Here is an 11,477-nt window from a genome sequence, read left to right as displayed (position 1 = left end):
GGCCGCGCCGCGGCCGGGAAGGAGGTCCGTGGGGCCGGGGTGGGCCCGGGGGCGAAGGGACCCCCTGCCCCGGGAAGGGACCGGGACCGGGACCGGCTGGGTGCCCGGGACAAGGGGCAGGCCCGGGACCAGGCTGGGTTTGGGACCCCGGTGGGGTTTTGCCCTGTGGTCGTCGCCCCCCCCCCCCCCCCCGCCCCCCCAGCACCGGGGCAGCTTGTGAGGGCTGGGATCCGCCTGGTGTGAGGGGGCCCACGGGGGTCTCTGAGTCTGGCCTGTGGGAGACAGGGCCCCCCCGGGCGAGCTCATAAAGGTGAAAGCACCCGCGGGGAGGGAAACATCCCCAAAGTGGGGTGTGGGCCAGCGGGCACTAGTGGGTCGGGGCGTCAGGGTTTTGGGGAGCGGCGGGGGTGACGCGAGGGCTGGGGGGCACCTCGTCGGCCCCCGCCAGGTATCGGGGCGGCCTTCGTGAGAAGAGCTGTCACTTGGGGAAGGATGAGCTGCAGCAACATCAGCGTGGGGAGGCGACGAGCCCCACGCCAAACCCACCAGCGCCTTCACGGCCGGTCCCCACGGACGGCAGCGTGGCGGGGGGGTCGCGTATGGCGAGGCCGTTGCTCGAAGAGGGTCAGTCCCCGGGAAGACGCGAGGGACGGCGTGTGCGCGAGTCTGTTTGGAAAGCAAACAAAGAGAAAGAGAAGGAAAACCTGTGCCAGGCAGGTCCGTGCCGGGTGGTTTGTGAACCGAACGCCGGTCGGTGGGGTTTTGGTTCTTCTTATCGCGCCGTTACCGCAAAAAGAAAGAGCAGCTCGGGGCTTTGAAGGGCTCCGGCAAATCTGCAAATGTCTCCCCAGTGTTAGTTTAAGAAAGAAATCCCACTGTGAAAGCAAGTCAAGCAGCAGCAGTGGGGGTTTTGCAGCCGGTGCGGCCGTGGCCCCCGGCGTGTGCGGTTAGTCACTCTAGGTGCGTGCCGGGTCGGCAGGCACCCTCCTGCACCGTGGTTTTGGGATACGGCCCGTGACAGGCGCAATTATTTTAGGAAGCTCCTATCTCCGCTTGCTGCAATGATTAATTCCTGCGTTATCTTAAGGGGCAAGGGAAGGACAGCATTATCCTTGGGTTGGAAGGCAAGGTCAGGTAGGAAAGCCTGTCAGGTGGGTGTTTCTCTGTGGCTGCGAGTTTCGGTAGCCCGGTGCCGGCGGCTGGGAGGGAACGAAGCCTGCCGGCCCCGCTCCACCAGTGCTAAGTTTGGCCTCTGTCACAGCCCTGCGTCGGGACTCGTAACTGCTGGGGAGGGTGGGTTTATTGACTTTATTGCTGACAGCTTTGCCTGGGTGTTTTTTTCCCCTCTAAGCCAGCTCGGCCCATTTGTGTGTGTGCCGGGTACAATCCCAGTATGCATCTTCCCCTTCCTTATTGACTTAAAAATGGGCTGTCTCGGGAATGGCAGTGCACCCAGCGCCGGTGCAACAGAAGTAGATTGAGGTGCCTGGCTGCTGCAGAGGTTGCGTGTGAGGGACCCCCGTGTCGAGGGTTGCCCGTGCCCTGCGGAAGCTCCCTGGGTCTAGGGGAGCAGCGCCGGCCGTCAGCAGCGTGTCCCAGAGCAGTTGTCTGCAAAGACATTGGTGTTTGCTTTTTGGAGGTGATGGGGTGGGGATGAGTGTCTCTGAGCCCACCGTAGCTGGGTTTGTTGGGAAGCACGGCCGTGTGAGCAGAAATCAGCAGTTTTGTGAGCAATGTCCCGAATGAGACGGACTGCGCTTGGCTTTGCGTGGTGGAGCCTGGGTGAGATGAAGCTGCACCAGGACGCGTGCTCCTGGCTTTCAGCTAATGGGCTTTAGCTGCTGGTGGGATTTCAGGCTTCTTAAAAGCTCCTCCGGTGCAGACCTTGGCCGTTGCTTGGTGGGATGCAGCAGCATTGCATCCCTCTACGATGTAGCTGAGCGTCCTGCAGCCATCCAAGGCCCTGGACGTCTTGGCATGACAGCCAGAAGGGAAAACCAACCTCCCAGGTGGCAATGAGGAATGCGTGGGTGTGGGGCTGGTGAACCCAGCCCTCCACCAAAATGACACGGAATTATGTGAGATGCCTTTGATTTTATCTGTGGGTAATTACACGGGTGGAAAAATTCTCGGGAAGCGCCTGGGGAAGGAGGAATGTTTGGCCATCGGTACCCTGAAGATAGCCGAGTGTTGGTGCCGTAACGTGCTGCCCACAGCCGCGCTCCGGTGGAGATCCTGGGAGGCCGGGGCCAGGGAGAGCTGTCTGCCCACACTCCTGGCCAGAGCCCAGGAGGAGGGATCCCTCCAGCAGCCCAGGTATGTGTCTGTCCCCCAAACGCTGCTCAATGCGTTTCTTGTTCTCAGTGTAGTTATTAGGCAAAAACTGCTGTCGAGGCTCTGCCGAGGCAGCTGACTATCCTGCGTGAGCTGTGCAAGTAGTGTGCAGCGACATAATCCCCCGGCAAACCTCCATCCCTATCAAAATACCTGTGCCCGCCTCGCTGAACACTGTTGCTTTGTGCCTGGCTGTCTCCGTCCCTCCCCCTGCATCGCCCGTCTCTCCCTTTCTGCCCCATTGGCTCCTCTCTGCCGTCTGCAGCGGGTTTTGTTTGTGGGTCTCGCTTGTGGGAGAAAGCTGTTTGAAAAGTGCGGGGAGAGGCGATGCTGCGTCGGGGGCCAGCGAGATGAAGGATGTTGCTGAAAATCCAGGCTGAGGATGAGGAAGGTGGCACTGGCGAGGCTGATGGCAGTGCGGCGTGCTGGATTAGTGGCTCGTAGCGAGGGGAGCACTGGGGAGGGAAGATAAGGCTCCGGGGGCTCCAGTGGTGTGACAGGAGCTGCTTGGAGTGCTCTGGGAGGGCTGGGAAGTGCTCCGAGGCAGTGGGAATGCCAGATTTGGCTTTGGAAGGCATCAGAAGGGCAGAAGGATAATGTCTACAAGTGCTGAAAGGCACTGGAGGAGAGTGCATTTTCCGTCACGGGGACGGTGCGAGGTCACAGACTAAAAACGACGCGCAGGCTGCTGGGAGGAGCGGCTTTATCTCCGGCAGGAAACAGCAGATTTGGAAAACTGAGGAAAAACAAAACCAAACCAAACAAAACCCAAACGTGCAAAGTGGAGTCAGAAGGAAAGCAGGAAGGAGACAAAGTCCAAGTGCTGGGATTTTCCCAGGCTGGCGTGCTTTCCCAGGCCTGGGCGCACAGGGTGGGCTGGCAATTCAACTCCCTTGTCTAGCCCAAAGAGAGGTAAATGCCCCAAAGCCCCGTCTCTGGCTCAGCAGAGCCTGGCCGGGAGGTGTTTGCCTGGCACCAGCTACAGGTGTGAGCCGGGCTCGGGAAAAGCCACGGGACGCTGCTCACGCAGCGGGCTGGGACACGGCACGGGCTTGCCGACCTCCGACATTGCTGTGAGTTTGTGCTGGCACGGTCTCGGTAGCTGCGGCAACGTTATCCCCGGGAATAAATGGCAATACCCTTAAATATAAATTTAAAAGGACTCTTTGTCCGAGTCTGTTACTGGTTTGCAGCAAGCACTGCTCTGATGGCCGTAATGAAATAACAAGGAGAGGAAGAGTCTGGAAGGCAGTATCCCATATGTTGACAGCAAAGTTCAAGCTAATGGCCGGCTGCCGCGTAGTGACGATTAAGGCTCGGGGGATATGGTTGCTGTGGCTTGTGTGATCTGTGCCAGCTCTTTAAACTGATGGCGACTTGATTGCCCACCTGTGTCCGGAGTTCGAAAGGATGCAGTGGTGGTGGCAGATGCCATCAGCTGGAGAAGGGCTGGGCGCCGCGTCGTGCCAATGGGGTGTTTTGCGAGCCCCGTCCCTGTCATCCTGCAGCCGTCAGCGGCGTTGCGGTGGCCGTGGCGAGCGGCCGGCTGGCCGGGCGGATTTGCAGCATCCTAAGCCCGGGAGTGGGCTGGGCGGCCTTTGCTTTCCCGTGATGCCCTTGTTTTGCAGGAAACTGCGGCACCAGGGCTGGGGGCCCTGGGCTCTCCTCTGGGGTGGGCTGGTGCTGGACCCGGACAAGGGGGGAGCACCTCGTGTAGAGTTTTAAGAAAACACTGCTGCTCGCCTGGTGCTGTCTGTAAGAGTGCGAGTGAGGAGGAGGTGTTAAAAAATAAAAATAAAATAAAAAAGATGGTGAAATAGCTCTTAAAATGTCTGTAGGGAATGCTAAGAGTGATGAATGTGGGTGCATTCCTGTGCGCTCTTGGCAGGAAGCATAAGCAGCAAAACGTGGAAAAGTCCTGGTAGTCTGCATGGGGCTGTCCCTCCGGGTCTCTCTATTCCCTGGTGAGATGCTCTAAAATGGGCTGGGTATTTGTCCAAGTGACCAGGAATTGGCCAGATGGGCAGCAATGCTGCTTTTCCCAGCTTAGCTGGATATCTCTGGGCATTTCTCTCCCCATTTTCCCTGCTGGGGCAGGGGAATTCCTTGCATCCCCTGGGCTGCATCTGGCCAGAAACGTCCCTGCTGCTGGGGCAGGTATAATGTGGGCAGCAAAAAAGAGAAAATATTGCCCGAGTCCTGACCTGTTGGTTGTCTGACTCCACGTGGAGTTCTGTGTTGCTGGTGGGTTGAGCCCTTGCGTAACGAGGGCTCCGCGCAAGGTTACTGCCGCTGCGGGAATGAGCTTGTGGGGATGTGCTGCAGTCGCTAATTAGCAGGGAGGGTGGTTAATGAGAAGGCTGGCTGGGCGTAAGCATGAAGATGAAGGTAGCTGTCCCCTGGAGCTGGGGCCGGGCAGGGAGGTGAAGCACAGCCTGGTTCAGTGTTACCCCTGTCTCCGATCATCTCACCCGACCCGGGGCCAGGGCCAAACCCCCTGGGACTTCCAGCCCCACCTCCAGAAGGCATAAAGCTCTCTGGAAATGTCCATGCATGAGCAACTGATCTCTGGTGTGTTGAGGATTGCTGCTGAAAGGAGCCAGGGGAACTCGTGGCCGTGACTTGGGAAGAGGTGGGCGCTGAACCGCCACCAGCCCTGGGAGCAGCTTGGGAAGGGGGAGAGCTGTGGCTCTGGTCATCCGATGTAAGCTAATGTGCAGTGAGCTCTAGGCTCTTTGGATGTTGGGAGAATAGATTTTTTTTTTTTTCCTCCAAAAAAAAAAATTTTTCTAGAAAATTAGTCTCATATTTTTGGACTGGCGCTGGAGTTGCACACTAGCTTTCGGAGGCAGGCTCCAAGGGGATGCGTCGCGAGCTGTGCGTCATGCTCCAACTCCTCCTCGGGAGCGAGGAAGCCTTGGAGCAGAGTGTGAGCGAGCTCATCCCGTGCCCTGTGACTGTGTCAGAGTTTGACCTGTTCCCCGAACTGCAGACTCATCTCTCGTGAACCCGTGACAAAGGTATCGCTGCTGGAGCATGAGCGGGAAGGTGATGTCATGAAATGGGAAAAATCCAAAGGTCGCGGAGGGCAGAGGAGCGTGGGTGCTGCCCTGGGCAGCGATGGGTGTCGTGCTTCCTCGTGAGTCACCCTGACGGGGTTGGCGTTTCACCAAGAGTACCGAGATGTGGAGCGTGATCCGGGGCTGACTCCATCGGGGGGTCTGCGTCCCCGCGGTGGGACCATTGTTGCGGAGGACTGGTGTCTCCCACAGAGGAGAAGGTGCTCTCTGCTGCCGGCCCACCTGCGTGACCGTGCCAAAAGCTTTTGGGGCACGGCCAGTGTGTTGGCGTGCGGTGCTCGAGAAAGGGTTTATCCCGAGCGCTCCCATGCCGTATTAACAGTCGAAAGCATCCTAAGAGAAGTTGCAAAGTGTCCCTTGGCTCCGGCAGCCTGCAGGGAGCCGGTGAGAGGTGCGAGAAGCCCGGCCGAGCGCGGAGGAGGTGCTGGTGCCCCCCGGCTTTGCAGCTGCGCCGGTGGAGTTTAATGATTCGGAGATCCTGATGTAAATCATTGCCAGCGCAGGGCTGCAGGAATGCGTGGGACGGGGATGAAGGTGGGTCTGGCTGCAGGGAAGACCCCATGCTGTGGGTGGAGGGAAGGGGACGTGGGCAGGCGGGGGCCAGAGTGGGGCTGGAGCGCTTGGCTAGCACTCGCCCCCCTGATGGAGGGGTTTGGTTGCCAACAGGAGCCACAGCTCCGTGGTGCTGGTGAGCTGGGGGAGAAGAAGAGAACGGGCTCGCCTGACATGGTGTAAGGATGGTGAGTAAGGGTCAGGCGCTCGGGGCTTTGCACCGTAGGAGAGCGCAGTGGAGCGGTTACGGTAAACAGGGAAATCATGGCAGAAAAATCCTTTGAGGATTATTAAACTGGTACAGCCATGGAGCAGGGAATTCCCCCGTTGCTGGACCTGGGAGTACGGCGCTGTACGTGTGCTGCTCCAACCAGTCCGCTCAGGACAGCCACAGAAGATGCCACCTTGGAGATACTGGCCACAGTGAGATTTTGGGAGCGAGTCGGTGGTTGGTTTGAGGCTTCCTTGAACCCTCAAGTTGCGGCACCCTTTTGCCGTGCTGAGCGGTGGCCATCTCGCAGGGGCCGTCCCTGCTGCTCCAGACAGCGCCAGGAATGCTGGATGTGAGACAGAGATAGCAGCAGCTCTCTTCTCTAGCCGTTGACGTCAGGACACCAGGGTTATTGCTAAAGCAGCGATAGGAGTGCGCTCTGGGAAGCCAAAAGAAGAGCTAATTCAATGGAGAGACAGACTTGTATGTCAAGTCTCCTGCTTTAATCTGATTGCCAGGGCTGCAGGGTAGCACAGCGAGGGATCTGTGTAAAACTTTCAGGCATAGAGATGATGTAGCAGCTGAAATCCCACTCGCTTCCAGGGGTGAGGTGCCTAAGGGAAGCCAGAAAGGTCAGGAACAGGCACGGGGGTTTAGACACCATGGGTAAATGTTACCAGCCCTGCATGTTTTCTGTGGCCACCGTGTGTGCGGTGCAATTTTTCTGCCCCAAAGCCATCACAGCAGTTTGCAAGGGAGATCTCGGCTGGCTGATGTCCGATTGTGAAGTGCCTTCCCAAATAGCATAGGGATGGGAGCTCATCTGGATAAATAGGTAAGGACAAAACCCCACAGCTGCCCATGCAGCAAAGTTTGGAAGACCGCAAATGAGAAGCAGGGGTGCTGATAAATCAGAGCCTCAGTGGTCCTCACCGCAGGTTCGGGCATCACTGGCGCGGCTGGGAGCGGGGCCTGATGCAGCAGAGGGTGGACGAAGGGGAATGACGTACAGTGCAGTTTGCCTTGTGCGTGGCTTTATGGGCTCACGCAGCGTGGCGAGTGTGTGACAAGTTTGCATTGCAGGAGCTCTCCGGAGCAGAGGGGGCTGTTTGGGAAGCGTGGGATGTAGACGGTGCTCTACATAGGCATCGCTTGCCCCAGCGCGCTCAGGGGCAGGCAGGGAGCAAAGACTTTGTGTAGGAGGGCAGAGGCCGCTGCTGGGACCCGCAGTCTCAGGTTCAGAAGCGCTCGGGTAGGACGTGCTGCCGAGCTGTGATGGCTCTCGGGATGTCGGTGAGGACCTTTTGGGTGTAGCGTTTGCTGCAACCTCGGCAGCTGCTTGCTAGGACCGAATTAAAACTGGGGGCAGGTTAGCGGGGCAGGGGATGCCTTCCCAGAGGGGCAGATGGTGCTGGCTCTGCCAGCGGGGCTGTGCACGACGGGCTTGCCCCTGCCTGCCTGCCTGCCAGCAGCTTCCGTAGGGTAGGGCTCGGCAGCTTGTGTTTGCCCAATAACCCTGGACAGACCGCGGGAGCGAAGACTTTGCCCTGCCCGGATCCATGCGAATGCCGACAACCCCGATGCGGGGCTGGAGCTGGGACATCTCTCGGCGAGCCTCCGAAGCGGTGCTGGGGCACAGGCGGTGAGCGGGCTGCGAGGGCTAAGTTGCTCTGCAGCTTTCTCCTCTCCTCTCCGGGCTTGCGTGCGTGTCTTTTCCTGTAAGCGGCTGGAGCTGGTCTGTTTTCTGGGAATGCTGGTTTATTCTGGCCCTTGACCCTGTGAACTAGGCTTGAGCTCGAGCTAAACAAGCAAACGTGAAGCTTGGGACCATCGAACAGGATGGCCGCGCTGAAGGGTGAGGGCGTGTATGGAGACAGCACGCAGCAGCAGCGTACCCAAGGGCGATTTCTAGCACAAACAAGCGTCAAGAAGTCGGGGAGGAAAGGAGAAAACCCTGGCACGTTTGCGCAGCTGCATGCTGGTTTTGGCACATGCGTAAAACTGGGAGGCTGCAAAGGAGGCTGCTGCAAGGCTCGTTCGGGTGGAGATGGGGGAGCTTTGTTGCAGGGGTTGGAGTTACTCACCCGCGGTTTGCAGGAAGGAGTTGCACTTGCAGTTGCCATCTTCGCGAGCCGAGGTCAGGGAGGCGAGCATCCAGGAGATGCAGTTCCACATGTTTATTTTTGGAAAGCGAGCGCATCTGGTCCTGGCGACTCAAAAACGCAGACGTTCGAGGCGACGGCAGAGGAGGAGTTCCCATCTGTGGGCTGGCTGGTCGGGAACGGTGGTGCTCGGACGGACCCGAGCCCACTGCGGTCAGCAGGACACAGCCAGGGGACTCGCCGCCAGCGTGTGTTACTCTGGGGTGGGCGAACGCTGGCCAGAAGCGAGACGGGCTGTACCGAAGGCTCGCTTTCGCAGCAGCCCTTGCCCCGGCAGCGGTTGGGGGAAGGCACAGGGTTGGCTTGGCTGGGAGAGCAGCAGTTTTGCTTTCTCTTCTCTGGGCAGGGAGGCATTGCAGTGCAGGCAGCCCTGCTCCGTCTCGGACAGAGGAAAAAAGAGAAGTTGCACAGCTAGAGGTTTGTTTCTGAGTGGTTTCTGGTTAGTTTGCATCGTCAGCGGCTGTTTGCCTAAGGCAGCACAGCTCCATAAAGCAGGGAGTATTTGTATAAGCAGTGAACTTTTTTTGGGTGGCATTTTTGCTGGTGCTGTGAAGAGGTCAGTTATCCTGCTCCTAGGGATGGTTAATGTAAGTCCTTAGCAAATGTTAGTAATTCAGTTCTTTCCTAAGGTTGGTGGATATTATGGCTGAGGAAGTAGCAAAGGGTCACGATGAGAACGGCCAGCAACGATCCTGCTGCCAACTGCCGTGTTGTGTCCTGACGCGCGGGGGAATTAGATTTCCAGCATGAGTTGGATAAAACGATGATATCGCGGCCAGCGAAATGGTATCTGCGTAGCCTTTGCCTCCCGCCGTGCCCTAACCATCACTTTCCATCTCTTCCCAGAGCTCGCTGCCTGCTGTGGGAGGGGACCGCACGCATGGTAGCAGGCCTGTACCCGTCCCGACCCAAGCCATGCTGTAAGGTGAGGGCAGCCCGGCCAGCCAGCCAGCAGCGGGAGCGATGGCCCAGTCTCGGGCCAACGGCTCGCACTACGCCCTGACGGCGATAGGGCTGGGGATGCTCGTCCTCGGCATCATCATGGCCGTCTGGAACCTCGTCCCTGGCTTCGGCCCCGCCGACAAACCCGCCACCCACGCCGGGAACAGCAGCAAGCCCGACCGCGGCACCGGAGGCATTTTGAAGAGCAAGACCTTCTCGGTGGCGTACGTGTTGGTAGGGGCAGGCGTGCTGCTGCTCCTGCTCTCCATCTGCTTGAATATCCGGGACAAGAAGAGGCAAAACGAAGATATTGTTCATGTGCAGCACCAAGCATCTGTGGAGCCCTCGCACCAGGAGGACAGGTGAGCCTTTTGGGGGAGAAAGAGAGCGGGAAGGAGCATAGGAACGAAACTGAGGGCTGTTTACCCTTCTTCAGCGAGATCAGGAGCAAGAAGAGTCAGGCTGATAGCAGCATGTGCTATAAAATAAAGGCAAGTGTGTCGCGGGGTTTAGGGTTTGAATACGTTCCCAGATCAGGAAGGAACGACTCCAGCTGTATTTATGGTGCTGTAGGTGAAAGGGAGCATTGTTTGTGTGTAAACCGGGGTCGAGATGGAGCCGTGGCCCAGCCAGCGCTGCCGGACGTGTCACTCCTGGCTTCGTCAGCCTGCGGTCAGCGTGCTGCGAGGGAACGCCGGGGGTGGTGGTTAATGGTTAACGCAGAATAGCGGGCTCGCTGCTGCGAGCCAGGCAAGGAAGGGGCTGCAGAGGGAGAGGAGCAGGAGATGTAGGACGTGCTGTCTGGCTGGGTGCAGCCAGAGGTGGCAAGCAGCCTTTCAGCTGCAGCTGCGGCAGCAAATGGAGTTTAGACCCGGTGAAATTTTGCAGGGCTCTCCTGTTCGCTCGGGGAACTCGCAACGAGCGGAGCAAAGGCTGCTGCCGCAGCAGGCACGGTCTGAACAAACACAGGGCCCGGGAGAAGTCCCCGGCCGTCTCAGCAGCCTGGGGAATCGGCACGGTGCCCGGTGCGGGCTGTGCCTGTGCAGAGAGGCGCGGGGCATTGGGACACCCTGGGGTGTGAGGTGACAGGAGGAGATGATGGCTCTGCTGGCTGCTGCCTAGGGAATGCTGCGGGGGAGAGCTGCCATCGGTGACTGCAGAGAATTACTCTCTGTGCAGATCCACCCAGAAAACTGTTTTTCCTTATTAGATTGTAAAGGTAACTTCATAATGCAGAAGCAGTGCCAAGTACATGTGCGCAGGTACCTGTGGTATAGATGGTAACGTATTGCAGAGCCGAATCTTTGCAGAAACGCTCAAGGTAGATAGCCAACCCAAAAGACCTCCAAATGGCAAAGACAGAGGGGTGATGCCCCTTCCAAATGTGTTCTGATTGATCGTCGAGAGGGGGGGAGAGAAATCAGCATTCTGCTGGGGGAAGAAATCACTGCTGCGCAATAGAAAAAGAGGTTTTGTGGGCAGAGAAAGCAATGACCAAAGATGGACCTGTGTCACAAGGATATGTGACATGTGTCATATGGACATATGTCACAAGTCTGAATATAGGTGGGGTTGTGATCTGTTCTGTCAAACAAAAAGGAACTGGTACATAATGTAGAAGGGCAAATAATTTGTTAAGGTTTTGAGGCAGGGGGTGGTTTTATTCTCTCTTCTCCATCCCCTACCCACAGTGAAGCTGAAATGATGTGCTACTGACAGCCTGATTTTTTTTTTTTTTTTCCCTCCAGTCAAGAAGAGGACGAAGACGTGTCTTCCCAGTACTATGTGCCCAGCTACGAGGAGGTGATGAACATGGGCTACTCTGAGCCCAGAGACTCAGACAGGAGCAACAGGATCAGTGTCTCCCTGCCCTCCTACGAGTCACTGACAGGGCTCGACGAAAGCACCCAGCCGCCGGGAGCCACCGGCGCAGAGCCCGGCACGGAGCGGCAGCCCAGCCGGCACAGCTCGCGCCTGAGCAAGCGGCTGAAGCCACTGAAGGTCCGGAGGATCAAGTCAGAGAAGCTGCACTTGAAGGACATCAGGCTAAACCTTGCGCAGGGGAACAGCACAGCTCCTATCACGATAGAGCCGCTGACCCCTCCACCCAAGTACGAGGAGATCCAGGAGAAAGTGCCAGAGAGCCAGCAAATGACTTAAAAAAAAAAAAAAAAAAAAAAAAAAAAAAGAAATTTT

At 57.8% G+C, this 11,477-nt stretch overlaps 1 protein-coding gene across 1 annotated transcript; it reads left to right on the top strand.

The window, feature by feature from the left end:
- Positions 1 to 9,302: 9,302 nt before the first annotated feature.
- Positions 9,303 to 11,441, top strand: TMEM51 (transmembrane protein 51). Its single transcript, XM_010577287.1, has 2 exons — positions 9,303 to 9,643; positions 11,030 to 11,441. The coding sequence occupies exons 1-2, from the start codon at positions 9,303 to 9,305 to the stop codon at positions 11,439 to 11,441; spliced, it is 753 nt and encodes a 250-aa protein (XP_010575589.1).
- The last annotated feature ends 36 nt before the right edge of the window (positions 11,442 to 11,477 follow it).

Source organism: Haliaeetus leucocephalus, unplaced genomic scaffold (assembly GCF_000737465.1).
Source record: "Haliaeetus leucocephalus isolate CR32 unplaced genomic scaffold, Haliaeetus_leucocephalus-4.0 Scaffold556, whole genome shotgun sequence".
NCBI classification, from domain to species: Eukaryota; Metazoa; Chordata; class Aves; order Accipitriformes; family Accipitridae; genus Haliaeetus; species Haliaeetus leucocephalus.
Note: the sequence above shows the minus strand (reverse complement) of the source record. Positions and strands in the feature narration are given on the sequence as shown.